We start from the raw sequence: 26,046 nt of genomic DNA, 5'->3' as shown, positions 1-26,046 counted from the left end.
TTACTTGGCAGTTTTCTTTTTTCGACAGAATTTAGTTTACTCATCGTGAAAAGACGGGCACAAAAAACTAGAGGTGTGTGGTTAGAGACTAAATGTCAGGATATTCTGGCATCTGATTATTTATATTTTCTGTTTTGATCTCTCTCATGTGGCTTGCGAAACTCAGCAGGTGCAATGGTCAATCACCGGAGGACTCCTTTCAGGAAACGTAAGCACTGACTGGATCTGCAGACCTCTGGGAACCTCCACAGTCCATGTCATCAGCACTTTCTTTTAGATCCATTCAGTAAGGACGTCTATGCATTTTATACATAAATCTCACTACACACAAAGATGAGTCACAGTCTACTTTGATAAGGTGTGAAAGTGTGAAAACCACAATGCAATGTTGAAATTAGCATTTAAAGAGATGCAAGAGCTATAAGATATCTTGTTATGAGCATAGCCACCATAAAAAAGGGGTGCATATGCACAGGTTGTGTAAGGTTCTATGGAAATCTATATCTCTGTTTTGAATTCTGCTGACGTCGTGGTTAGACATTAGGTAACATTCAGCGAGATAACACATCAGATGCTTTCCCAGCCATTAACGTGGGCCAAAGTCAACTTCTCGTATCTCTTCTTCAGATAGTATTAACATCTTAAGTGATAACTGATGCAGTCAGATAACAAAGAGCTGTAAAGCTGCGTTATAAATACAGTTTTAAACACGGCGCTCAGAGAATAGGGTACTTTTCAGGTTACGATCATTATGTAACCTCCAGCGCTGCTGTGCTCTGGCATTAATTTTTTCACTCCTACATACTTAATGTGTCGGGTTCGCGAATAATGATTATGCAGACAGGTAGAGCGAGAGGCCAAAATCAACAATGCTTAATTATCACACAACACCAAGGTAAATCAGTGATAATAGACTTGTTTGTTTTTCCATAAGCTCTACATTCTCTTTTAACCCCTGCGACCTCTGGCAGGCAGATGGAGGGCAGACAAACACAGCGATCTCTTGATGTATTCAGCATAATGACGCCAACAGACACTGTCCTCTACATATGCTTCATTTTGCATGTTAATCACATCTCTGTAAGTGCTGCGTGTGCACCTGCATGCACATCAATACAACTGTGTGCATGGAGCATTGCTGCGTCTCCCTCCGTTGATACATGTGTATTTGGCACTTGATACTGTCTGTCTGCTGCTGAGCAAAGTCTGAATAATGGAACTGGCGGCATGTTGGTGTCGGGTGAGACGCTGCCACCACAAAACTCGCCCGACTGTTGTGTAATCATCAGGCTCATACACACGTGCCTCGCCGCCTGTGTATCACAATACATGGAGCAGATGGCGGGGAGGGTGTTAAATAAACACAAATACACGCTCATAATCAGCTTGGGTTACAGGCAGCTGCTTCTGCGAGCTTTGCCTTTGACATAGATGTTCTATAAAATCACAACCTGACGAACTCTTTATATAGGAGGGTGGAAAACAAATCAAAGCCCAGAAGCCATGCACAGGGGGGTGTCAACAATGCAGTGCCTCAGCTCTTCCTAATCACTCACCTGGGTGGCACATGCTGAATCTGAAACACTATCAAGCACAGCTGGCAGGACAGACATGAAGAGCACACGGCCTTGTAAATAAAGTATACATCCATAAAAAGATGTATGCATGCACGAACACACACACAAACATGAGCACACACAGACTGCTGCTGTAAAAAGCAACCACAAAGGCATTAGGCCTGTGGCGGCTTTTCTTTCTGGCATTAAGCGCTTGTCCTGATGCCGCCGTCTCCGCGGGAGAGGAGATCTTTGCCTGACGAGCATTAACAGCGAGGGACTAAATGTTCCAGGGCCTCTGGATGGTTTCATCATATTTAGTGCAAAACTGTCACGTAAATGATTAACTCCTTCCCCGGGCGAGCATCCTGCTGCCTCGCAGGCGCAAGCGAGGAGGGCAGGTGAGAGTGTGAGCGGGTAAGACGGCGAAGGCGAACTGTAGAGAAAATGTCAGAAAGGAGTGAAAAGTATCAGCTCGAGCCTGAGCTCAAGGTGATGACTTTAAATAGCCAGCTTTGTCTTATTGTGACCACCAGCACGAAACACAAAACTTACAACAATACGGTGGGAAAAGCAACAAATCCTGACACGTGAGAGGCAAATATTTGGCTTTTTTGCTCAATAAATGACTTAAACAACTTATCAACAATCACAAACCAGAGATTTTTCTGTTAACTAGCTAGTTGACATGTCAGCACATCTGTCTGGCCCTCTGCGTTTAAAGCACTCGTTTTCATCTTTTTATTTCGCATCACACTGCCCCTCTGGTCACCTCAAAGGTCTGTGAACCAGGAAATCTAATCAGGATGATTCATAAAGGTCTGGCTAACTGAACCACACAGCCCAAACTGTCTGATAAATAACAACCAGAGATATGTCAATGCTGAGCCATTGGGTTTCGACCTTGACCCCCCACCCCCACCCCCACCCCTGCATACGTATACACACACACACACACACACACACACACACACACACACACACACACAATCTTATACAGCCTCCACCGCCCTCTCTGGATATTTCTATCTCTTTCCCATCCTCATTTCAAAGTCATGGCACCACAGCTGCACAACCACATTAGTCAATTAGCTCAATGTCAGCGACTGTAATGGACTTGTGGACATGATGCCCCTGTGGCGTTTGGAGCGCTCTTTCACACAGGCTCTACTCTATCACACAGCCGCATTGGCTGAGCCGTCCGCATGGGCAACACTAAAAGGTCAACTTTCTGCAACACATCCCCCCGCCAATAAGCCCCAGGACTCCCAGCGCCCGGGGCCCATGGAGGGTGGGCAGGGCTGGGTTTAAGGATGAGCCCAGTTGTTTGCAACCTCTGTCTTCTTAATAGATTTTTCCATCATTTCTGTTGGCAATCATAACGTTTTCCTCACCAAGACACCTGTTGATGTTGCTGTTTGATCTCAGCAATTACTCCGGTAAGTACAATGTTATACGTAATGTAACATGAGAAATGAAGACCGAAGCCATGATGATAAGACCCAAGTTGCAATAAACTGATTTTGCTCCTACAGAAAAAAAACACTATGGTCCTGACAGACTTTGAGACTTCCAGCTTGTCAATTGTTGTCCTGTTTGTCTGCTAAAACAGGGGCTAAAGCTTTAGTGTCGCCACAGCAGCCACAGCCTGCTCCTCCAGGGCGACCGGCTTCTCAGACCAACAGAGTCCCGACAAGATATTTCCATTAACCGCTGCATTACCATCACTCCCCCCTCTCTTTCTCCGTGCACCTCTCTGAGGAAAAAGCACGTGGGAGTTGCGAACACTTCTCCCCCTCTTCCACCTCTCACATCCCAGCATGCACTGGCCTGCATTAGCACACTCGGGTGGGCCTGTTGCTGTGCAGCAGAGACATGTGACATTGGCGGGTCAGGGCTCTACCAACCTGCCTCCCTCCACCGTACTCATGCACACGTCTTCTGCAGACCTCTTGACCCTTCGTCCTCTACCCTACACCCCTCAGTTCCTGGTTTGCCCTTTGCGGGAGCGCGAGGGCGGAGCCTGAGCGTGCTGGGGTGGCAGGTGCTATGTTTCTGACCTTCCACTTCATGAGATCGGCTTCGGTGACATTCGGATCAAACGCTCCGTTGCGCTACCTCTCCCTCCCCCCATCACCAGGCTGGTTATAATGCCAAGCGTGTCGAATCACTTTAGCGTCAAAATACCGACAGCCTCCTCCCCTTTCCTCTCTCCCCTGCTAACTCCTCACCCCTCTCTCCATCCGCCCCAACATCCCTGACTGTCTGGCTCTCTCCCCTGTTTCTCCTCCCCCAGGGATTTGGGGGGGATGCAAACAGTCTGATGATCTGTAGCTGCCGCTGTCCTTCAAATTCCCATCGACGAGGACAGAGGCAACTGACCATAGTGAGGAGAGGATCAGCCAGAACCGACGCTGACAGCATCAAGCTCCCACTCCACTCTAAAAGGACACCTGAGCTCCCTCAACACCTACTTAACACACAGGCCAGTGAACAAACACTAACAGGACTGAGGTGGACATGCAGAAACTCTGCTGTAACATTTGGGGGAATCTCATTACAGGTTAGAGGGAGAAAACATAATAAAAGGAGTCTAACACCACATAATCAAACATTGTGACCCAATGTTCGAACTGCAAAAAGTGACATTAAAAGTTACCAAGGCCAAGAAAAACGCTGCTGCATTCTTGTGCTGTTGTTCTTCGTAGTTACAAAAGCAGCGTCGGATGTTGCAAGCAAAGCATAACAACCAGAAAACGCACGGTTCCGAGAGAAAATAAGACTCGATAAATAAATCACAGAAATTGGCCTCTTCCTTTGGTCTGGCCTTGTCCAAATATCTGGCTCTGCCGCGATTAGCTGATCCAGATGGTCGACGCAAACTTTTTTTTGGATTCTCAAGGATTTTAGTGAAAAGAGGAAAAACAAAAGAGGCACCCGAACTATGGCACTGCTCAAAATCACATCTTGCTTTGCACTCTTGTTCTTCATCGTGTTCATTTATCACAGCACACACGGCAGCGTTTTTTTTTTCCATTTCATTTCCATGATTTATCCCTGCTTGTGGTGGACTTCTCTGCACACAAAGAACACATTTCCCTCTGTTTGTTTGCACAGTTGAGTGCAGTGTGTCATGAGTCGAACCATTCTTCTGCAAATGTGACACATATGCAATTCCTTCATAGCCCAATCCCCCAATGTTTATCTGCGGCTAGAGGAGGCCAGTGCCCCACAACACTTAGTCAGCCTCACTGATACAAACATGGCACTCAGGATCAGGCTCAAGCAGTGAGGAAAGCCTGAGCACTGCTGCAGTCTCTGATGTGTCTATCAGCTGGCCGGAGCAGAGAAAGAGCTGAGATATCTGGGTTAAGATGTACATATTCATTTGTATTCATGCCTTTTGTTAATTTGCCCATATATTTTAGCTGCATGCCCATCGTCCCACGCTGTGATTAACATACTGTTCTGTGTTAGGCAACATGGGGCCTGAAGAATGAGAACTTGCTTATTCATGTTTAATTGATGTTAATAAAAAATGCAAGGTTTTTTTTTTCCTTCCCCCCCCCCCTTCCAGTTGCGAAGCCTCACACACTGTACTGTAAGCCTCACTCAACGGGTCAGCATCAACTCCGAGGAGATCTGGAATCTGTGGCAGAGGGAAATTTCACCTCATCTGCGTAAACTGCCTCTGAGAGAATACATTATTGACAAGCTAAATATAAAGAAGGATGCGACAGAGCATGAATTTAAAATAAAAAAACACTGTTTTTGGGCTTGAAATAATACAAAGGGCTTTCTCTCATCCTAAAAGGAGAAGGAACAATGGATGAATTTGTATTCAGCGCAGAAATTCATTAGGCATTAAATTATGCTGTACTCCTGATAATTTAAATTTAAATGTTGTCTCCTTTGCGCTATCACGATTCAACTTGCAACTCATAATGACTGCCTTTGAGAATTTGAACTTCGTTAAAAATTCAAATCCAAGTCTCAGCCCTCAATCCCGCTACCCTCAATTACACCGCGGAGATGACAATGGCTGCATGAGAGCAGGGGTACGACCACTTCCTGTCTGTCCCTCGTTTCCCTGGCTGCCTGCTCGCCTCCCTCTCCGCCGAGTTTGAGCTGTAACAATGAGATAGCATTTCACTCTGATGGTGCTGCTAGGGGATTATAGGCTCAGAGAGTTATCAAAGGCTTAGTCGCTCTGATTTCTAGTGACCCGCCGTGGATGGCTGCCGTCACTCTGTGCCAGCACAGAGACCTCCATCTCTGCAGATGCATCCTGGCTGCTGCTGCCATGGCAGCTGGCCACCAGGGGCCATGTCACTTTGGAGGATCCCACTGGCAGACATGATGGATAGGTATTGTGGGTATTCAGTGAATCCCCATCAGATAAAAGGACTTGTGTAGTGGCTTTCAGAGAGCAGCACAAACAGACACAGATATAAGGTAATTATGAAGATAGAGTCAAACTCCTTTTATTAGACAATTGAAGAAAGAAAGAAAGAAAGAAAGAAAGAAAGAAAGAAAGAAAGAAAGAAAGAAAGAAAGAAAGAAAGCTGCTCTAATCAATATTTTCATAGTTACAATGGATCAGTTGACTACATTTCATTTCATTTCATTTCATTTCATTTCATTTCATTTCACTGGCAGTGACAAACCCACATTCTACAGTTTGCTTTAGCTCTACTGGGCATTTAGCATCTTTCAGTTCACTGTCGCTGGTCTCACATCCCACAGGAGGCTGCTCTGCTGAGCCCACTATACACGACCATCCCAGCGCCAGACAGCAGACAGCACAAGATAGCGACTAGCATTGTGGAGCATCTACCAGCTAAAGAGCCAGGTACGTCTCTCAGGAGATGGTGGCACTGATGGCACTTTTCAGTACGTCTTCATGTCAGATGTGACAGTGTGTTGCAGTGCTCAGAAGAGACCCCCCAAAAAACATTTGATTTGGCACTTCAGTTTTTAAAATTGTACAAAAGCCACAGCTCAATCTTTTCTATTGAATAGCATCTGCACTCTAACACCAAGCTGGAAGTTTTGCAAACACACTGCAACAAAGTTGTTTTTAATTAGATAACAGAGTTCTCAGAAATGAGCCTCCTTATTATGTGATTCAACAGAGGAAGGACAGATACTAATCAGATTGGATTTTTGCACATTATCGTTGTTGTCATGTGTCCATAAAAGGGTCCAGGACAGGCAGAAAAGTCTGCTCCAGGCAACACTGTTTCATTAGATTACATTTTAAAGAACATGAGGAGTTTGTATATCTTGGGAACCAAAGCCATTACATCTCACAGTACCTGATAAGTTTAATATAAATTAAAGCAGCCAATTAACTGAACAGTCTGGCAGTTCTCATCCCAGTTATGACAAACCCCAGTCCTCAAGTAAACAGCTAACCATAACAAAAAGCAAACAGAGATTAGCTGGTTGCTGCCTAAGATGAGTCTGGATACTGTGGAGTTTGTGTATTAAAAATAATCTGCAGTGTGAGTCCTGAATGAATGGGGGCCAGGGCCCATAATCGGCAGCTTGGCGTCCTCCAGCCCCACTGGCTCCTGACCTAACAGGAAGCAGCCAGGGAGAGCACTGACTCCGGCCAGCCAATTAGAGCGTGGGGAGCATGGAGCATACTGAGGATAACGAGCTCCCTCTCTGTGACCCTCCTCACCTCTGCAGGACCCCGCGATGGGAAATATGAGGAGCCGGGAGCCACTTTAACTCCACACCAACCGCCCCCCCACCCACCAAGCCAACCTCTCTCTTTAGCCTCCTTCACTTCTCCACCCCAGCCTCCACTCTCAAACCCCGCTGTGTGACCACAAGGTCTACAAACACATGCTGCCTCTCTCCAGAGGCCCACCACATGGTTTTTAACTGCTGTGCTGATGCTAAAAAGCACCACACGGAAAAACAATGAGCGCGTACACACACACATTCCTTGCACGAAGCTGGAGCTGTGTCACTTGTATTTCCCTGTAGTTTACTCTGGCCTGGCTCTAGGTGGAGGAGCAGCGGAGCCTCTTTCCAAGTACCCTGAATAGTAAATGGGTTCCAAATTAACTGGCAGGCTTTGTGAGGTAGTGAGATAATTCTTAGGCACTGTAATGAAGTGGGACTGCTGTGAACATTAATGTGAGTTGGCTTTGGGTGTAATTATGATTTACTGTACGAAACACCATCAATAAAGAGTGATGAATCAAGAAGCCAACAGTGCACCTGGTGGGTTAATCTCAGCAGGTAGTGAGAAACTAAGGGCTGGACAGTCATGTCGGCGTGTTTCCGGCACACTGCTCAGCCACATCCAAACCTAAAGAAATAAAAAAAGAGGGGGAGCCAGTAATAATCATCTACATCCAACACCCCCACCCCCTTTTCTCTGCAGGCAGAATTGGTCCTGTCATTTGGACCCTCCAAACACAGACCATATGTGGGTTCAGCCCTGGCAATCAGACTGCATTGTGGAGCAGGCGGCTGAGTTCATCAGGAAAAAATTAGCCCGCCGCTCTGCAGGCCTCACTCCCATTGGCCAGTCACGCGGCCCGCTCCGTTTGAGGGCACCCCAGACATTCCTGCGGATAATCTTTTCCATTCCTCTGCTCAGCTCGGTGAGGACAGACCAAATCACAGCACAAGGCCTGCATTGTGAGGGCCTTTTCAAAAAGCCCTGTTTTCACTGCCGTTCTCTTTTATGCTTTCCCTCTCTCTCACCTCATACACCGCAATTCCAAAAAAGAAAAAAAAAAAGAAAAAAAAACTTTTTCCCATCATGACTTCTTTTTCTCATAAAGAAAAAACACTAAATGATCGCTTTCCCGCAGGATCATTTCAAAAAAAGCAAAAGTCCCGAACACTATGGTTCTCACAGTCCCTTTCCAGTAAGAGTTTGTTTTTGAAAAGCCTAAACAATGTAAAACCGCTGAAACCGGAGCCTGGCCACATCAGTGTGCGGCCTGGAGTTCAGCAGATCGCTGCTCAATACGGTTCCCCGGGCGAGGTTCGCAAACCTTCCCAGAAACCTCCTGCTCGGTCACCGCTACATGCCTCGCACCTCCCACAGCAGCTTGTCATTGTGGCCGTAGTCGGGCGGCTGGAACGTCGAGATTGGAGGACAATCACACGATCTGGGGACACTGGTGGATTTATAGTAACACGTTCCATAATTAGACCCATGATTATTACAGGGTCTATAAACTTTAGACTCCAGAGCGGCTGCCCAACCTCTGCTGCTATGACTTAACAGTTACTTCCCTGTCTCTAGAAGCACACTGTGCTCTGGGAGCATTTAACACACCACTGATTTGGTTTAACATCTCCTGTAGTGAAACAGCAACAACAAAAGAGAGTAAAATCCTACTTTTTTTCAACACTTTCACTCCTCCTCTCTTCTCCGTTTGCCCCTGAATTGGAAGTAGACAAAATAATTGAATGTGACTCATATCCTAGTGTGCTAAGGGTCTTAAAATAGCCACAACACAAAGAAGGAAAGCCTTTGACATACTTCAGCAAGGCTACACTTCTAATCCAGATGCTCCTAATTGTTCAGGAAACACGTCCACCCTTACTGCAGGCTGTGACAGTAAAAAATGTTGCAATCAATCAAGATAGCTCCGTAAAATACACAAAGATGGGGGTGAGGTGGGTGGAGAACTGTGTACCTCACTGATCATGCTGAAACTTGCCTGTGAAAAAGTATTTGCCTTTGAGAGGGGAGTGGGTTCTCATCTTGCCTTCACTGAGAACAAAAAAAATCCCTCATCTTCCATGAAAATAAGAATGTCGTCTATTTGCTTTTGAGAGGATGACAGAAAAGTTTCTTTATCAGACAAACATATGAGTTGTTCTTTCTCTCCATGTCAGGCCACTGCGGCAGATGGGAATTATGTCCCTGCTGCAGGTTCAGGATCAGTGTCCTGTGTTGACCTTTCCCTTTCAGTCCATGTAGCAACCAGGAAACATTAAGCAAAGCTCTTCACGCTGTCTGGGTATCAAACAGCATTTATCAGTGTCCTATCCATTCATTCAACTCCACGCCATTTTTAAAGAATGACTTTCTTTCAAGGTCACTGAGGAGTTTCTGACTCTTGAGGGCAAAACTTTCACGAGAATAACAAACTCAGAAAAGATGAAGAAATGTGAGCAGGAACAGATTTGATCTTTGCAGGGTTATCATATTGATAAATTTGACTGCTTTGTTTCGTAACGGCCGACTGGGAGATACAATGGAATGATTTCAATTGTGGAGAGACCTCAAGGCAGTTTTGATAACGACTCTCTCTCCGCTTATCAAATTCAGATTGCACTATATAGGAGAATGAACAGATTTTGTCATTTTCGTTATCTGAAAGTTATGATACAGTTGTTTTTGTTTTTTGTAGGGTGAGTAGACTGAAAGACGTACAGCACATCTTTGCTAAACAATTTTTAGGGCTTTTCTTTCACCTTTGAAGTGTTTTGCCCAATTTGTCCTGTTTGAAAAACAGAAAACGTCATGACCACTTGAAGACTGACACAACAGAAAATTTTATTATTAATATTAATATTTACCACTTCACCCAACAATTTCTCTTCATGCAGCTAAGAGCACTTCAAGTAAGGAATAAATGAATTAAATGAAGCAACCAGAAAGGCGTCTAATTATTCTGTAGTGCTGCACAAAATGGAACAAATGGACTAAACCCTGAGCTGATTCAAAACAAGACAGAGGACAAGCAAAATGGGAAAAAAGGGGGGTTTAGCTAGTATTCTACAGTTCTACAGAAGGCTTTGACCAATGGCTGTTCAGACCTAACGAAGAACATCAGACTAAGCCTGGACGTTCCTCTTCTTCAATGCACTGAGAGCTTTTAGTTCAAGGGTAGAAATTCAAAAGCATCTAACTTTAAAATCAAACAGCGTGCAGCTGTTTATATGTTTATGTGACTTTGTCTTGCCAAATGAATCACGCTCTCCTCACATGACAAGCGGCTCAGCCGGTCACAGCACTGACACTGCAGATGGAGCGAGCCTTGGGGATGGAGTGATAAATGTATCAGCATAAACCACATGCTGTGCACGGCTCTGTCCTCTATTCATGGGCCACATACCACATAGTGCAGTTCAGAATATCCACTGATGTCAGACCCTGCTTGCCTGTGTGTGTGTGTGTGTGTGTGTGTGTGTGTGTATTGGGGAAGGGGGCTGGGCCTGATTTCAGAGCACCTCTGTTTACTTGTCCATCACCAGGGCTACACATGCAAAAACACCATTAAGCTGTGTGAGTGAACACTGCCTCCAAAAAGGGCACCAGACACACCTCTGACCGGAGGCGTTGGTGTGAGCATGTGAGCGTGTGTGTGTGTGTGTGTGTGTGTGTGTGTGTGTGTGTGTGTGTGGCAGAAACAGGCAATACTCTGTATATAAGTATGGCAACAACTAATTAAAACTAAAGATCATAGAAACTCAAACACGTTCAAAACAAAGCTTTTCTATGTGTTTTTACTTTTAATATAATATTGTTATTCTTTTTCCCGCAACTGACGATCCACTCTTGACTGTGTCTACCCGCTACTTTGATAAGCATATACAATAATAATAATAAATGAAGAAGTATATTGCCCCTACATTTTACCCAAGAACTGACAAGTACCCAAGCAGCAACAGGTTTGTTTGCGCAGCCAGTGTTACCTGAGGACAGGCGACGCTGATGGAGGGGACACATGCCACTGAAGCAGGAACAAACTTCACCTGAGCGACCCCGCTGCATGGGAGGAGCCAACGAGCACTGGGGCTTCAAAAACCCTGTAATGAAAGAGAAGAGAAAAAAATAAGACAAAGGAAAGCAAAGTTGTAAAGAAAGCGGATTCTTCTGAGCGTGAAACACTAGTACAACAAAGGTCGACCCCAGCTGAAAAAGACAAATGCCAAAATTGAGGATTTGCCTGAAGGGGCTCTTGGTTTGACGGTCATGGGGTGAGGAGGGAACGAGTTAAAAAAATTAAATGGCCGCCAGCACTGTGCCACCATCAGACCCAGCCAACCTCTCACATTTACAGCTCTGTGGCCGGCTGGCCCTCGCCATAACCTCCTCACCGGTGGCACAGCACCAGCTCGCTGCTCATGTCAGCTCTGTAGCTGCACCCAGGGCGAGGGCTCCAGAAAGCCAACAGAGCCTGGAGAACACTGGCCGGCCTGGAGGAGGGCAAAAAGCAGATGGGCACGGGACCAAGGTTATGGGCAAAAATGCCAGATTAGGCCGAGGTGCCTCGAGGGGTTGGACGAGGCCATCTTACTGTCTGCCTCTGGGGTCAAGGGGGTCATCTTCTATAGGGAAGCCATTATCCTGCACAATGAAGCAACTGAGAAGGCTGAACTCCCTCCAGACCAGAATTCACCCATCACTCACAGTACCAGCAAACAAGAAGAGCAAGCAATAAAAAAAAAAAAAGAACCTACTGTAGATTGCCCAAGACAGAAATGCTTTGTGGAAATAAAATGAAAATCCTGAATTAGAGTACTCTGAAATTTAAAATTGAAAGAGACTGTTAAATAACTGAATATAAGACACAGTTGGAAACAAATGCACCATGAATGAAACAATAAGTTACAAAAACAGTTAAAATCTGACCCTGTCGCACGAACCCTGCCACTAATAACCTTTTTAAATTCCTGAATATCTCCTAAATACTGCAGACTGAAAGTGACATATGAGTGGCATTTCATTTCATGTGCAGGCTCTAGCCAAAGTGGAAACTTCTGTGTGAACTTCACTGAGGCCGACCCGCTCTGTCTTTATCGACTGGGTAGCTCATGCGGATCTCATTGGCATCGGCAGTTCGCTGCAAATCCAAACTTTATTCATTCCTCACGAGGACCTTTAGATTTCCAGCGAGCATCAAGAGCAGGAGCCCCCCCGTCACTGTGTTATGAGCCCTTTATTGCCACCATGAAAAACATGTCACTCCGGATGAGCTCAGAGAATGACATTTAAAACAGGCAAGGGGATATTGAATTAGTTCCCCATGATAAGCCGTCTGGGATGCTACTTTCTGTTTACAAGGGAGCGCAAGCGTGAGTGGGTGCCATGTGCGTGCACAGTTACGTGGACGTTTGGGGGGCCGTCTCATGTCCAATGCATTCTTCAAAGCTTTGATTAGTATTATGGACGAAGCAGGGACGGACGAGGCAAGTCTGGACCGGCAAGAGCAAACACAGACAGACTGAGATCATCCAGAATTACGTAAAACAGACAAGGAGGGCATTCTGACTGTCTCATTAGACTAGACGTAAATATGTTTCTCCTCATACGCTTAACCTCATTGTTCGCTGAGCACAATAATGCTCTTGTTACTGTCAGATGTTGGAAAATGTCAACTGAAAACAATAGCAGTGACTCCAAACCTCAGTTTCATGGTTATCCCTGAGAGTAAAGGCATGTTGGAAGGACATGAGTAAAACATAGTTAGAATTTAAGAGATGACTGATCTTCAGTCAAGACTGTGTGTGTGCATGATTAAGTTTTTATTAGATGAGGGATTAGTTCACCCCAAAATACAACCAAACATGTTTTTTTATGTCTTGGGTGCAATACATCAACTGTGAATATGACTTGCCAAAATTTTGAGATATGTGTCTGTCATCACCCCAATACAAAAGCTCAATGGTCATGATGAACATGGTGAAGTTGTTTGATACTGTGCCATCCACACAATTGATGTATAATCCAGATCCAGGCACACATTGCGCAACAAAAAGTACAAAAATAAAGAGTTCTAACAACAAAAGCATATAAGTTAGAGACAAAGCATATCTAATTGAAAACTGCAACAGAAAGACAAAATTGTTGCCTACTTTTTCTTGCTTTTGAGGCAAAATGAGCAAACAAAATCAGCCATTTGATCTTTTTATCTTTGTTGTCCTTAAAGCACGGATCGTCATCATCATTTTTCTCAGTACTCATGCATGACGTGCTTGCACCGTGGGTGGCAGAAGAAAAAAAAATCTTGTAAAAAATCTTGTTAAATTTTGATTCCAAAAAGTCCTGCTCCACCTCCAACCCAGTGCATTCCTGAATGTACAAAGGGGTTGAAGGGCAAACAATGACACATGGTATGGAGCTCTGAGCAATGTCACTGAACATTACGGCATTAACATATGAGCCCGGGCTCCCAGTCAAGTTGGACTTTTCCAAAATCAGGAGTAAACTAAGCAGACAGCAGCTCCCCCACAAAAAGCGCCCAACGCTGCAAGCCATCCGCCAGAGTAATGTTCCCACTGGACAGAACAATGCTTAAGTGTGGTGTTCAAACACTTAGAATTTCACCTTAAGCTTGAAGCAGAGCAAGAAAATGGAACAGCAATATTAGTTTGACCCTGAACATGATCTCAGAAAAAAGGGAACTTCATCCTTTGGTATTTTTATGTCAAGCTTGGAAACAGAAGGGAATAATCTGCAAATCAAGTGTGTTTGCCGACAACAGGTTTACAAAGTGTTCCCGAGCCCAGGCAGTAATATCCTTTATACAATCATGTGTTCACAAGTGGTGAACCTCGCTCCATCCTTGCTTGTGAGCGACTCAGCCTTTCGAGGATGCCCCTTTCATACCCAGTCATGATACTATCACCATTATCATCACCATCCTAACTTTTTAGGGGTTGGGCAAAAAGTGACTCATCAAACAGTCAGTCACCTGATAGTTGTAAAAATATTTGAAAAACGAAGGATTTGAGAGGCGTGTGCATGTCTTTTTCCTGTTCACATCATAAATCATTTTCCGTGAAGGGCTTTACTTTTGAAGTAAAAGATGAAAAGGGCGGCAGCGGCTCAGACATGTTCATGCAGGTTGAGGATCCGCTGTCATGAGTGTTAAGGCTGATACATGTCTTGTCATTGAATCATCTCCATCAAGCTACATCAATATGCCTCAGCCCATACACTTAAGCAGGACCTCGATGACAGAAATGTTTGATCTTGCTCTTCACTTGAAAGCAGCAAGAATCTCATTGGCTTTAATAACTGTACGATCCAATCTTCACAGGACAAGCTGAAACGTCTCCAGCCAATCAGTATGATCCTTACCGGCTATCATGGGGCGTCAGAGCAATGTAAACATGTTGGGGGTTTCCTCTTTAAAGATAGGCTGCTCATGAAACGGCATCCAGCATTTACAAGCTTGTGCTAATGAAGGCAAGCCTTTGAGATGGCCCACTAATGAAAGAAGGCTTTTTATTGATATAAGGCTAATAAAGGAAAGACTTATTGACAAGGCTCTAATGAAACAAAGGTGTGTCAATTTGCAATTATGGCAGAACTCTCTGATAAAGGGTAAGCTGAAGTATTTTCGTGAGAGGGCGATTCTCATTTGTCACAGACACATCAGTGAAAGTGCTTCCAGACTTTACAAGATCCCACAAACTCAAGTCTTTTCAATGAATTACATTCAAGCATTTATGAGAGTTGAAGGGATGGCAGCCGTGCTCTCTTAAAGTGTCGCGATTGTTCGTGTCCCGCGTTGCCAAGGTGATCAAGCCCAAGGTCAAAGTTCATTGGGCCCTTAATGCATCTCCCAGGTGCAATAAAAAAATAAAAAAAGCCTTTCCCACGTGGGACCCCAGGGGATAAGGTCCTGGTAGAGCACGCAGAAGGACAGACCAGCAGAAGAGCCATCAATCACCACGGTTACCATTGTGAATGCCATTCACCTTCAGCAGTATTCTGCAGCATGCCTCCAAGCTCCACGTGAGGAAAAGAAAACCTGCCCGGCCTCCAAAACTACCTTGAAAACAAGTGTGTTTGCCCACGTGTCCTTGAAATATCTGTTCTAATGGATTTCCTCAACATGCTACTTCATAGGACAGAAGATTAGACTATGAATGAAGGAACAGTCAATTATGAAATTACTGCTGAGTACATGTAAGAGACGACATATTAGCACTAGGTCAGTGCTTTATTCAACAGTGTCCAGCATGTGCTGAAAACACTAGTCCATTAACAGAAACTCCAAGAAACTAACCATCAATTTAGATAATTGATATACCACTAAAACCATTTTCACAAGCAAAAATGCCTTCAATTTTCTGTTTCCAGAGACTTTTGCTGTTTCTGTTTTCAGTGGACTGAATAATAGTTTTTGACTATTGGTCTGACAACAGATGAAGACCTCACCCTGAGCTCTGGGAATTTGTTTTTTTTTTTTCCTCTTTTTTCTAACATTTTAAAAACTAAATAAATAATTGCAAAATTAGAGAGATTAGTCAATAATAAAAATAACTGTTAGTTGCAGGCCCAGTCACTGCTGTGTCAATGCTTTCTGAAAGTGTTTCTATCACATTCTGTGTTTGTGTGTTTCATGCTGTTTTCCTATAAATGAAAGGCATGGCGTCCGACAATTAATGATCCTCTGATGTTTGCTTTTCCATAGAGAGAGCTAATCCCATGCAGCACTGTCCCATTACACCAGCAATTACCGCTATGACAAAGCCTATGCGCTGAAACAACCTTTTCTTCACTTCAGTGAGCTTTCTGTGAGGAGCTAAAACACACTTCAGGCCCCATCAGCTGATAATCAAACACCTCTCATCTGGAGCTGCATCCCTCTCTGATCCTGGTGATCAGCGTGGAAAGCATCCAACCTGCTCCTGAGCATATCTGCTCCATCAGCAAACCGTCTTCCCTCCCCCCCCTTGACGATATCCATTTTGAAGGAAAAAAAGCTACATTGAAACATGCCTCTGAGCTCTTATTTATCTCAACCAGAACAAAGCCTGTGCAGATCTATCACGACAACAAAGCAAACCTCATGAAGATTACTGGAGGCAATACTTGGATGCTGATTATACTTTTGTACTTGATAGAAAAATAGCTTTGGCATATTTTACAGACATGTAAATCTTTTTGTTGTCATTTCTACATGTTTCTCTGCCTACCTGGATTACTTAGATCCCATTACTGACACTTTTGAAGGTCCCTGAGCAGCCAAGCAGACACAGGACAGGTCAACGGGAGCAGGTGAACATAAGGTTACCCCTCAGATGAATAAGGTCTTCAGCTTTGAAATAACTCGGAAGTCTCTGCAGTATGTTGCATATTTTATTTGTTTGTTCTACAACAGGATGCCCCCCGTATTAAAATACAGGCTTGTATGCAGAGAAACTTTTCACTGAAGCTACAGATTCTTTAGAGTCATAATTTGCTCTGCTTTGGATGAATGAGGGCAACACTGCCACCTGAGGGCTTCTTTCAGTCCTAATAGGAATTTGGACAAAATCTCCAGAAACAGATACCCGTGAAGACCTTGGCCGGAAGACACAATTCTCAGGTTCAGCCACAACAACCCAAATCACTCACGACACAACTTCCTTCCACAGAATGACGAGGAGGTCCGTGTTATGAGTAGTCCTCACTTAGCTGGAAAACAACAGTGAAGAAAATCTGCAACGTGTAATTCTTTCTCGGGTTGTGAGTCACAACCGCTGCTGAGGTCTGGACTGCCAATAAAAAGTTAACTGGACAGCTTTATTGAATGACTTATTAAGCCACTGTGTTTTGAGGGACCTAAACTGAGGCGCTTTTGAAACGAACAAGAGGACCTTTCTGCAACTGCTGTTTCAAAAAAAAAAAAAAAAAACATGCCTTCCTACTTTGTCTGAAATTGAGTCTGCACTTTCACACAGTCTTAGTATAATGAAAGTGGCAGTTGCCCTGGTGTGGCATTTGAAGCTGCAAGGCATCTGTAGAAAAGGTAGACCTGACAAAGATGACCTTTGTAAAGCCGTAACTTCACCACTGTTATTACTGAGCAGCACATGTCTATCTACGTACTTTCCCAAAGTTCGTTTAGACTTATGAGGAACGCTGATAGAACAATCCTTAATTTAACACCTTAATAAGCTTAAAACTGATGAGATTCAACTGATTTAAATATAAAATTAATACCAAATTCTATTTTAGCAGCAAAAGAGACAAAACTGCACTGAAATACCTTTTCCCAAACCATCACCTCAACACAATACTATTTTCTCCCCATCTGACACAGCTTTGCGTAGCTAGGAAACCTTGACTGATGTGCCTCTCAGTTTGGAAAAAAAAAACCCATATCAACAGTCTTAACTAAACAGTGTTGCTGCTCCACTGCCCTTGTTGACACCAGGGTTATGACTGCTCGCGCAGAGCCAGACATAATTCTGTCACTCTGTGAAGGGAACACACGTGTGGAGACAGCTAGTTGAAAGTGTGGTTGTGGTTGTGGCAAAATCTGCTGCTCACAGAACTCCGCTCACAGGCTTCCTTCCAATTCCGTTGCACTTTCTGGTGTGAATAACCAACTCCACCACCTCTACAAGTCACTGGATTGGTTAGTGTAGACATTTTTAATCTCAGTTTGATCCCCGTCTGCACACACACACACACACACACACACACACACACACACACAAACAGTTTCATGCCAAAACCAAACTCGATTGCATCCAGACATGCGGTACACCTGCTTTCGCAATGGCCGTTAAGTTCTGAAAAAGTCTTCTAGGATTATTCTGAAAGACAGTTGGATGCTTTTTGGCCGCGGCTCCATTTCTCCCAGTCTCTCAGGTTTACCTTTCCCACAGAGCATTGCCTTCTCTTGCGGCATTGTTCAAAACATTACAAAGTGCTGGGGTTAAGCTTAGATGACACCAAAGCAGGGGATCCTGATAATTTATAACAGTCATTTGTCTCACTTGGTGTGACGTGATGAAGCCAAAGGCAGGCCATTGGTGAGCAGCCACAGACAGATGGGTGGGGGAGGGGGGGGCATGGGCGGATGGGAGAGAAACTAAACGAGTGTGGTAAATGAGGTTAGAGGGGAAGAAAAGAAAGGGCCGGTTCAAAGACCACTTGGGCACGTCAGAACCTTTCTCCGGGGCAAATAGGGGAACAAGGGCCTCACTACAGCCCAGCAGCCACAGCAGCTCCTTGGGCAAAGGACTCTAATCAAATTTGTGTGATTGGACACAGAAAAAGCTGTGGGGTTAAAAGTGGCTCCTTTCACCCTGGTAAGGACACAAGGAAGCATTTAAACATCTACTATCCCTCTGCTGATCTTTACAGTAGCTGTTCACATGACGGACTATCTGCCAACAGCCCTTGGCACATCACACACTGGCCCTTTTCTCAGCAGTGAAATATCACCAACAGAAAAGCGTCGGTAAAAAACCTTGTTTTATGTGCTTCCTGTAATGGATAACGGGTGGAAGTTCACACAACGTTTTGTGGGATTCACCCGGCATTCCACTGCTTCAATCTAGCATCAAATTTGCAAATTTTTCCCCTGATTAATGGTTGCAATTCAACACGGTTCTGGTCTTAGTTCATGGCTCTGGTATTCCTTGATCACAGCTGACATTTTGGCGCGATCAAAGAGAATTACCTCCAGCAACTGATGTTAACATAAAGCTTGGCTTCACAGTGTGGAGATGAATATTCTGCGGGGGGAAATCTAATGCATCAACAGCAGTCCAGAGGTCCTGCGAGGCAGAGAGTGAGGTGTGGTGCAGAGCAGCGACCTGTAACCCACTCACTGCCTGCCTGAGTTCTGGTGGAAGGTCCCAGAGCACGCTTCCTGTTAGCCTGCTAAATTGACTCCACACACCCACGCTCCCATCTCTACAGGAGCACACAGAGTCTCGCATTAACCTCCTCCTTCTGCCTCAACCTAGTACATCTTGAATCCACGTACTGAGGATGTAAACATGTACAAACACCCAAGGACACAACAGAAGGAAGGACTTGTGCTGCCACCCACGTCCTCTGTTCTCCTCTTCTGAACAATTTGTTCTATAACTCTGACCCAGATTCACCAATCAAGGTCGACACATGTTTAAGTTAAAGCTTACATTATCATTTGCTCATTTGGCCTTTGTTGGAAGAAGCCCTTGTGCACCCATTGTCTTCTGGGGAGTCTCGTGCGGTAACACTTTCTTTCCTCTTGAGGAAGTGATGCAGAGCTTTTACCTGTACTTTCAAAAGGTTTGATAATAGACAAAATGTATGATAAATAGCATTTTAATTTTCCAAATTGGGAAAATGCTAATCAACAATCCAAAACCCAAAGATTTTCCATTCATAGTGACACAGACAGAAGCAGCAAATCTTCGCATTTGGAACAAGCGAATGCTCAGCATCGATTGTGAAAAATGTTAACATAAACTTCATAATGATCTTTGGGTAATTATGTGCTATTCCCAAAATGGAAATCCAGCTGCATTTTAAAAACCTGATTAAAACAAAAGCCACATACGCTACAAATCATGGAAAACAGTGTGTTTGAGCCCGTTATGCGAAACACATTAATGTGAAGTGGTACATAATTCAAAACCTGAAACTAAAACATCTGGAGCCACAGCTGCTCTGCATGGGTGCGCTCTCCAAAACCGAAATGACAATAAAAACACTGAAATTCATAATAGAGCAGAATAAGAATCACACAAAGACATACCACTTGTAAGACAGTTTTTAAAAACAGGGATTAAGTGCACTCTTTGGCTAAAATGCCTCTTTCATTTGGAGGCATTAAATATGAATGGGGGATTTTTAAACCAGTAATGTTGATTCCAGCCTGTTGGCTGTAAAGCCCCGTTAAGGAGTCGACTCCAGAAGGGGAACATAGTGAAATAGTCGTATCCAGGATTTCAAATCTATAATAAATTGGTTGTTAAGTGCACACCTCTGATTCAGTATATGACAATGAGCCAGGCTGCACTGGGAAACACTTGGACAGGAAAACAGTGCTTACAGAGCAAAGTCAAGTTTAGGAATGAATAGCACGAGCCAAAATAATGAATGGAGACAACAAGGCTCTCTTAAGGAGTACACCCTCAAGTATCAGTGTTTCAGGTCCCGTATTAATGACATGGTTTAAGACGCACGTACGCTGAGAACGAGCTGTTTTTCATTCTCACTCTTGACTCATGAAAATAAACACAGTTCGACCTGGCGTCTAAGCTCCAAGCAAGCCATTTGTGAAGGAAATTCAGCAAGGCGTGACATTACTTCTATTTGTGAGAGACTGGAGGCAAACCATGTTTTTTTCTTTGGTGTAAACATTTATTTTTTTTTACGATGCATTTATTTATTTGGCCAGTGTGTTGCAGGACTGAAGAAATCCAGTTTAAACTGTTAAATACATTTTAGTCAGTAAACCTTGGAGATGACAGTGATTTTTCCCAAACTTGACAGCTGAGGTCGTCTTAGAAAAGCAAAGGCCTAATTATTCTCAGGTCTTTAGAGAAGCCTTGAGAAGGTCCAGGAAAGCTCTGGCTGAGGATCTCAACTTGCTCTTTGGCTCTTAATGCATGTTATGTAAAAATGATGAAAAATGGCAAGGAGCCGGACCTAGCCGAGCCTTTAGAGTCAGCAGTAAAATAATTACTGTTAAATGGGCCAATCTTGCAAAGAAGTTCATGATAAAAGACTTTCATTAATTTTTAGGTGTCTGACCAAGAATAATCATTCTTGTATAATCATTTTTTCACCCCCAGAATGCCATTCACGGTGGAAAATACTTCATTTTCCATGATAATAAAGCTGTTCGGCCATGAGCTGCGGATATAATACCTGGCTACTGTATGTGATTCATGATGTGTTCTGTGTTTCCAATCTGAAGCCACAGTTGAGTATTGTGTATTTAGTGAAAAGAAAATAAGAAGAAATGACAGTTTCGGGAAAGCAACTGCACACTGAACAAAATCGAATGTTATTCCTCACAAAGCCTTGACATTGAACACTTTCACACCCAGGCTGCATTATTAATTTGTATTTGCAGAAAGATAATAGCCTATAAATCATTTCTTATGGCAAAAGAGGACACAGCTTGTACGGATACAAGCATAATGTGGAAAACCGCTGATATGTACGCACTTGTCACTGCGAGGCTGAGGCTTGTTACGGGTTACAGTGTTATTCCAAAGCCCGAGTGATCTCTTGTGCTCTTCAGGAATGGATACATGCCACGCATTCCAAGAGGCGACCAAATCGTTCCGCTTCAGACAGTGCCAAGCAGGCTCCAGCTGCTGTTACACAACGTCCATCTAGCTATTTACCTATCAATCTTTCCATCTGCCCTGTTCTCAAATTCAATAGGCTGTACTTTGCAAAGCATTTGACATATTTACTCCCCTTTTTTGCCTTTAATAAGCACATGTGACAAGAGCATTTAGCTGAGGATAATCTGCCTGGCCCTTCTGATCTTGCTGCAAGGTATATCACACTGCAGATGGCTGTAGACAGTGGCATCATGAGTCCCAAACACACAAAAGTTAGGTAGTGCTCTTAAATGTAAACGCATGGTAAATATGGAACCTGCAGACTGGCTCCGCTGGAAGACTTCTGACTCTTCTGAGTCAATAGAAGAACATTACCTCAAGTTGGCTGGAATTGAATGAAGTATTTAAAGAAGGGATTTGATGTCGGAGTCAGATGTCTCCATTTTTGAAACAGCTTGACAGATTAGAGTGTATTGGAGTTAGAATCATAACTGTAAAATATGATATAATCACTGAAATAATCAAAAATAACCATCTTTAATTACATTGCTTTATTATAAAATTCATAGTATTCACTCTGACAAGGTGAGATTCAAATCACAGGATACAAATCCATTAACAGACTGAGAAAAGGATGTGTGGGCTCACAGGTCAGGGCCGCCCAAACAAAACCAAGAAGAAAAGAAAACCCAAAGAGCAAAATCTTGATGAGTTTCCTCACAAAAGTCAAATCTGACCGCCTAAATATTCATCAGTTGACATTTCAGTTGTGCAGAAATGATTCTGCATAACTGTCGTGTGGGATGACTCATGAGTTCTGTAATAACCCATATTCTGCTGTCACACCTGCAGTCATTCTGTTAGTGAGTGTCACTGCCTTCATTCAACAGACGCCTTCATTTTTTGACTTGGTTTGCATTCAGTGCATAATCAAGGACAGCACTGTTGGCCACATGGTAACAGATATTAACACAACAGGAGGAAAAAAAGACAAATCCTTGGATCAGTCATAAAAAGGGAACAGAAATACAGACAGCAGCCAGCATGGGGCAAACACAAGGGAGAGGAATGGAGAGAGAAAGAAGAGGGAGAAACGAGAGTGAAAGAGGAAAAGAGGAAGAACAGAGCGACACTAAAAGACTGTGGGAGAAAGAGAAAGTGAGAAAGAGAATGAAAGAGAGAAACAGAGGAGAGACAGGCAGAGGGAGGCAGACAAAACTAGGTCAAGTCACATGACTGGGATCGACTGCAGGCAGGATTAAATATCCTACAGCATGTGGTCATTTACACAACAAATGTAGATTTCATTTTATAAATTATTTCTCTTCCATGGGGGATGAGGCTCGGCATAGCAAGCGTGATGCTGAGCTGCATTCTGGTAGGAAGCGAGGCCTTTCAGTGAGCACAAAAACAGAGTATTAAAGACTCGAGCGAGCCGTTCCCTCCGAGAGAGGAAACAAAGCGAGAGCCTGAGATAGCATGAAAATGATCATAACAGGAGGGAACACGGTTCCAGTGTGTGATAGCTCCATTGTGACAGGCTAATGGTTATATCATGCACTGTCCATTATCCTGAGCTACAGCAAAAGACAGAGAAATGTTAAAAAACAAAGATGTCACATTTCAACTTTGTACAAAGTGACAGCAGAAGTGTGCCGAATGTGTGGACAGTGGGGCTGCGTGATTATATTTTCTGATATTCATCTCACGGTTTATGGAATGTATCCAAACATAATCAGTTAATTAATGTTTCATGCAATGAGATGCAGCCACTGCAGCAGTTTGCCTTCAGATTTGCTAAATGGCCTTCAAAACCTCAAAGCACCTTTTAAAAAGCTCCATGTGAACATATGGCAAAATAGCGCCACCCTAGATGGAAGGTCAGGAGGCAAAACAGCAGTCTGTTGCACTTAGAATGGCATATGACAATAAATGGGTTTGCTGCCTTATGACCGCAAATCACACCGGATCAGGAAGCGCATGCAGAGAGGTCACAACACTGCTTCAACCATTTTATTTCTCAGCATAAACCAAATCTGGCGTCAAGTTTTGTGCAGCAATACAATTTCGGACCAGGCTACAGCCCCGTACCACATGGATGCAAAATTAGACGCTAATATTTCGCTATAAAAAAAGTCATCTGTGAAAAATAGGTGAGGTTTTCGATGGCAAAACTGTCTGGTTGAACAGGGACTGTGACTGATGCACTCCCATTTTGAGTAATGCTTGTCTGTCTCAGTGGAATATCAAATGAGTGACTGATATGCACTGATGATGTAATGCAGGGTGATACGTAGTGGGAAGCAAAAAAATAAGAAGAAAGTAAGAAAAAGCCACTGGTATGCCATCAGCGTCTCCACCACCACCCAGCCAATCCCACCGAAAAAGTAAACTATAGCTGCCAATCAAGTACAGGACTACAGGCTAAGCTGCTCATAAGCTCAGTGAATGCCCAGGGGGCCAGCCTCTGGAATATCAATCATTCATTCACCTCTGTGGTCAGCTGAGATCAGGACACACACACAAAATGTACATGTGTCTGTGTGGGATTGTGAGAGAGAGCTGGGCACTGCACTGAAATCTGCGAGCCACTCATAATTGTGGTAAATTAAGCCAAGTGAGCCAATCAATGTGACTGATGTAATGACACTGACAGGCCAGCCCGACACGTGGCTCTTCTCTCCAATCACTTTGACCCCTGGGCTTTCAGGGTCACGGGGCCCCCACGACAGCACATTTAGACCACAGTGTTTAACAGCGTAGATAAACCAGGCAGCTGCTGCAGTGGAGACCAGATCGACAGAGATGCACGACACAGAGGAGATGAAAGTAAGAACGCAACTACAGCAACAAGAATCAGGTTTATGTTGATAGTGTAGTGAGGTCCAGGTGGAGAGGTGAGGCACTTGCTTAGGGCTGCAGCGCACTCCTACTACTGCAATGTCATTGGTGACATCACTGCACGTCTACCTGCAGACTCCCCCAAGATGCGATGAGCTAGCGAAGCATAAGGCTGCTCCAAAAATACTAAATCTGCCTTCCAGGGTAAAAACTCTTATCTCAAATAACAATTACTGAGCAAGAGAGACAGACCGTCAGATCGGCTTAGAGCCGAGCAACAGTGCACCCTCTCAAAAATGTAGGGTCCTAAACAGCGAAGTTAATTTGGATCAAGGGACGGCCAAGTGGACAAGCCAGAGCAAGGTCATTCTGCAGTGCCGCACAGAGATGTCTGCATACACAATGACCTGAAGGCACAGGAGAACGCTTCCCAGTGCAGCCCGGTGTAGGGGCTGTGTGTGCATGGCTCTTGGACACTCAGATTCACATTTTAATGGAAGCAATGCCAACATAATCTGATGTCTGCACAAAGCCTGGCAGTGAGATATCTCTTTCAAGAACGGTAATATTAATCATCCTGCACACATTTGTATCTAGCTGTGCCAGTTAGATATAAACACCTCCACCGGAAAACAATAATGGCCTTTTTTATTTATTTTTCTTTTACTAAACAATTATCTGATTAATCAAAAAAATAATATGATAGCATCACTGAAAACAATCACATTAATTGCAGTCCCAATGGTTAGTCTGAATATATTTTTTTTAATGTATTTTAGTTGAAATGGTTCAATCATTCATGTGAAAGTCTCTATTTTCAGTTTTCCCTGAAAATTTCAAACAGGAGCGCATTTAGTTTTTACTGTTTTTCAGCAGGATTTTTCTTTTCACTCAACTCGTTACAGGCCTGCACGTACACATATGCAGACACATCCTTGTACAGATGAACAGGCTAATGCTGCTCTGCATAAACTAAATCTAACAACGCACACACATACAGTGAACTGTGTCATCAACATCAGCATTCCTAGAAAGGAGTGCAGCTTGTCAGTTCAGCCAGGCAGAAAGATGTAGGCCAACTGCAGAGCAACATGGGAAAAAAATTTGGCTCAGTGTATTCCTAGAAAGAGAGATGATTGACCAGCTGAAACGACGCATTTGCCTCCCCGCTCAGTCAACAAATAATGAGGGAAACCACACTGGAAACTTGTGAACATTACGCCATTTTTGCTTGATAAAAAATTTCAATGTTCAATTGATTTTCAATTCAATGCCTTCTTCCTCCTCCCACATCTCTCGCCATGCTCTTCTTTCTTTTCCTCGCTCGCCTCACTGTCTCCCTCTGATCACTGCCCGACTCCTGTCTGTAGTTCTCAAGAGGAGGGGGGGGGTGGCATCAGTGAGCCCATCAGAGAGCGAAACCATGATGCATCTCTTTTGATCAGCGCAGCCACATTAGCATGTACCTCTGCGCTCTCCTGCTCTCCCATCCACTCTGAGTAATCTACCTGCCTGTCAGCACCGCCGACCCACGAGGACCCTCGCCCAGGTGAGACAGAAGGCGCTCTGCGTCTGAATCTTAATCGCTAATGAGCGCGGGCTCGCTCCGCCGCTGACTAGAGCAGAGAGAGCT

General features: G+C 44.0%; 1 protein-coding gene across 4 annotated transcripts in view; it reads right to left on the bottom strand.

Moving 5' to 3' along the window:
- Positions 1–26,046, bottom strand: part of rxraa (retinoid X receptor, alpha a) — a 97,714-nt gene that overhangs the window by 59,069 nt on the left and 12,599 nt on the right. For all 4 annotated transcript variants that reach the window (XM_070988494.1, XM_070988496.1, XM_070988495.1 and 1 more), the window contains exon 2: positions 11,241–11,354. In XM_070988494.1, the coding sequence (XP_070844595.1) occupies positions 11,241–11,354 (114 nt within the window). The remainder of the gene's footprint in view (positions 1–11,240; positions 11,355–26,046) is intronic.

The sequence above is a fragment of the Chaetodon trifascialis genome, chromosome 20 (assembly GCF_039877785.1).
Source record: "Chaetodon trifascialis isolate fChaTrf1 chromosome 20, fChaTrf1.hap1, whole genome shotgun sequence".
Lineage (NCBI taxonomy): Eukaryota > Metazoa > Chordata > Actinopteri > Chaetodontiformes > Chaetodontidae > Chaetodon > Chaetodon trifascialis.
This window is presented reverse-complemented; position numbering and strand designations above follow the sequence as displayed.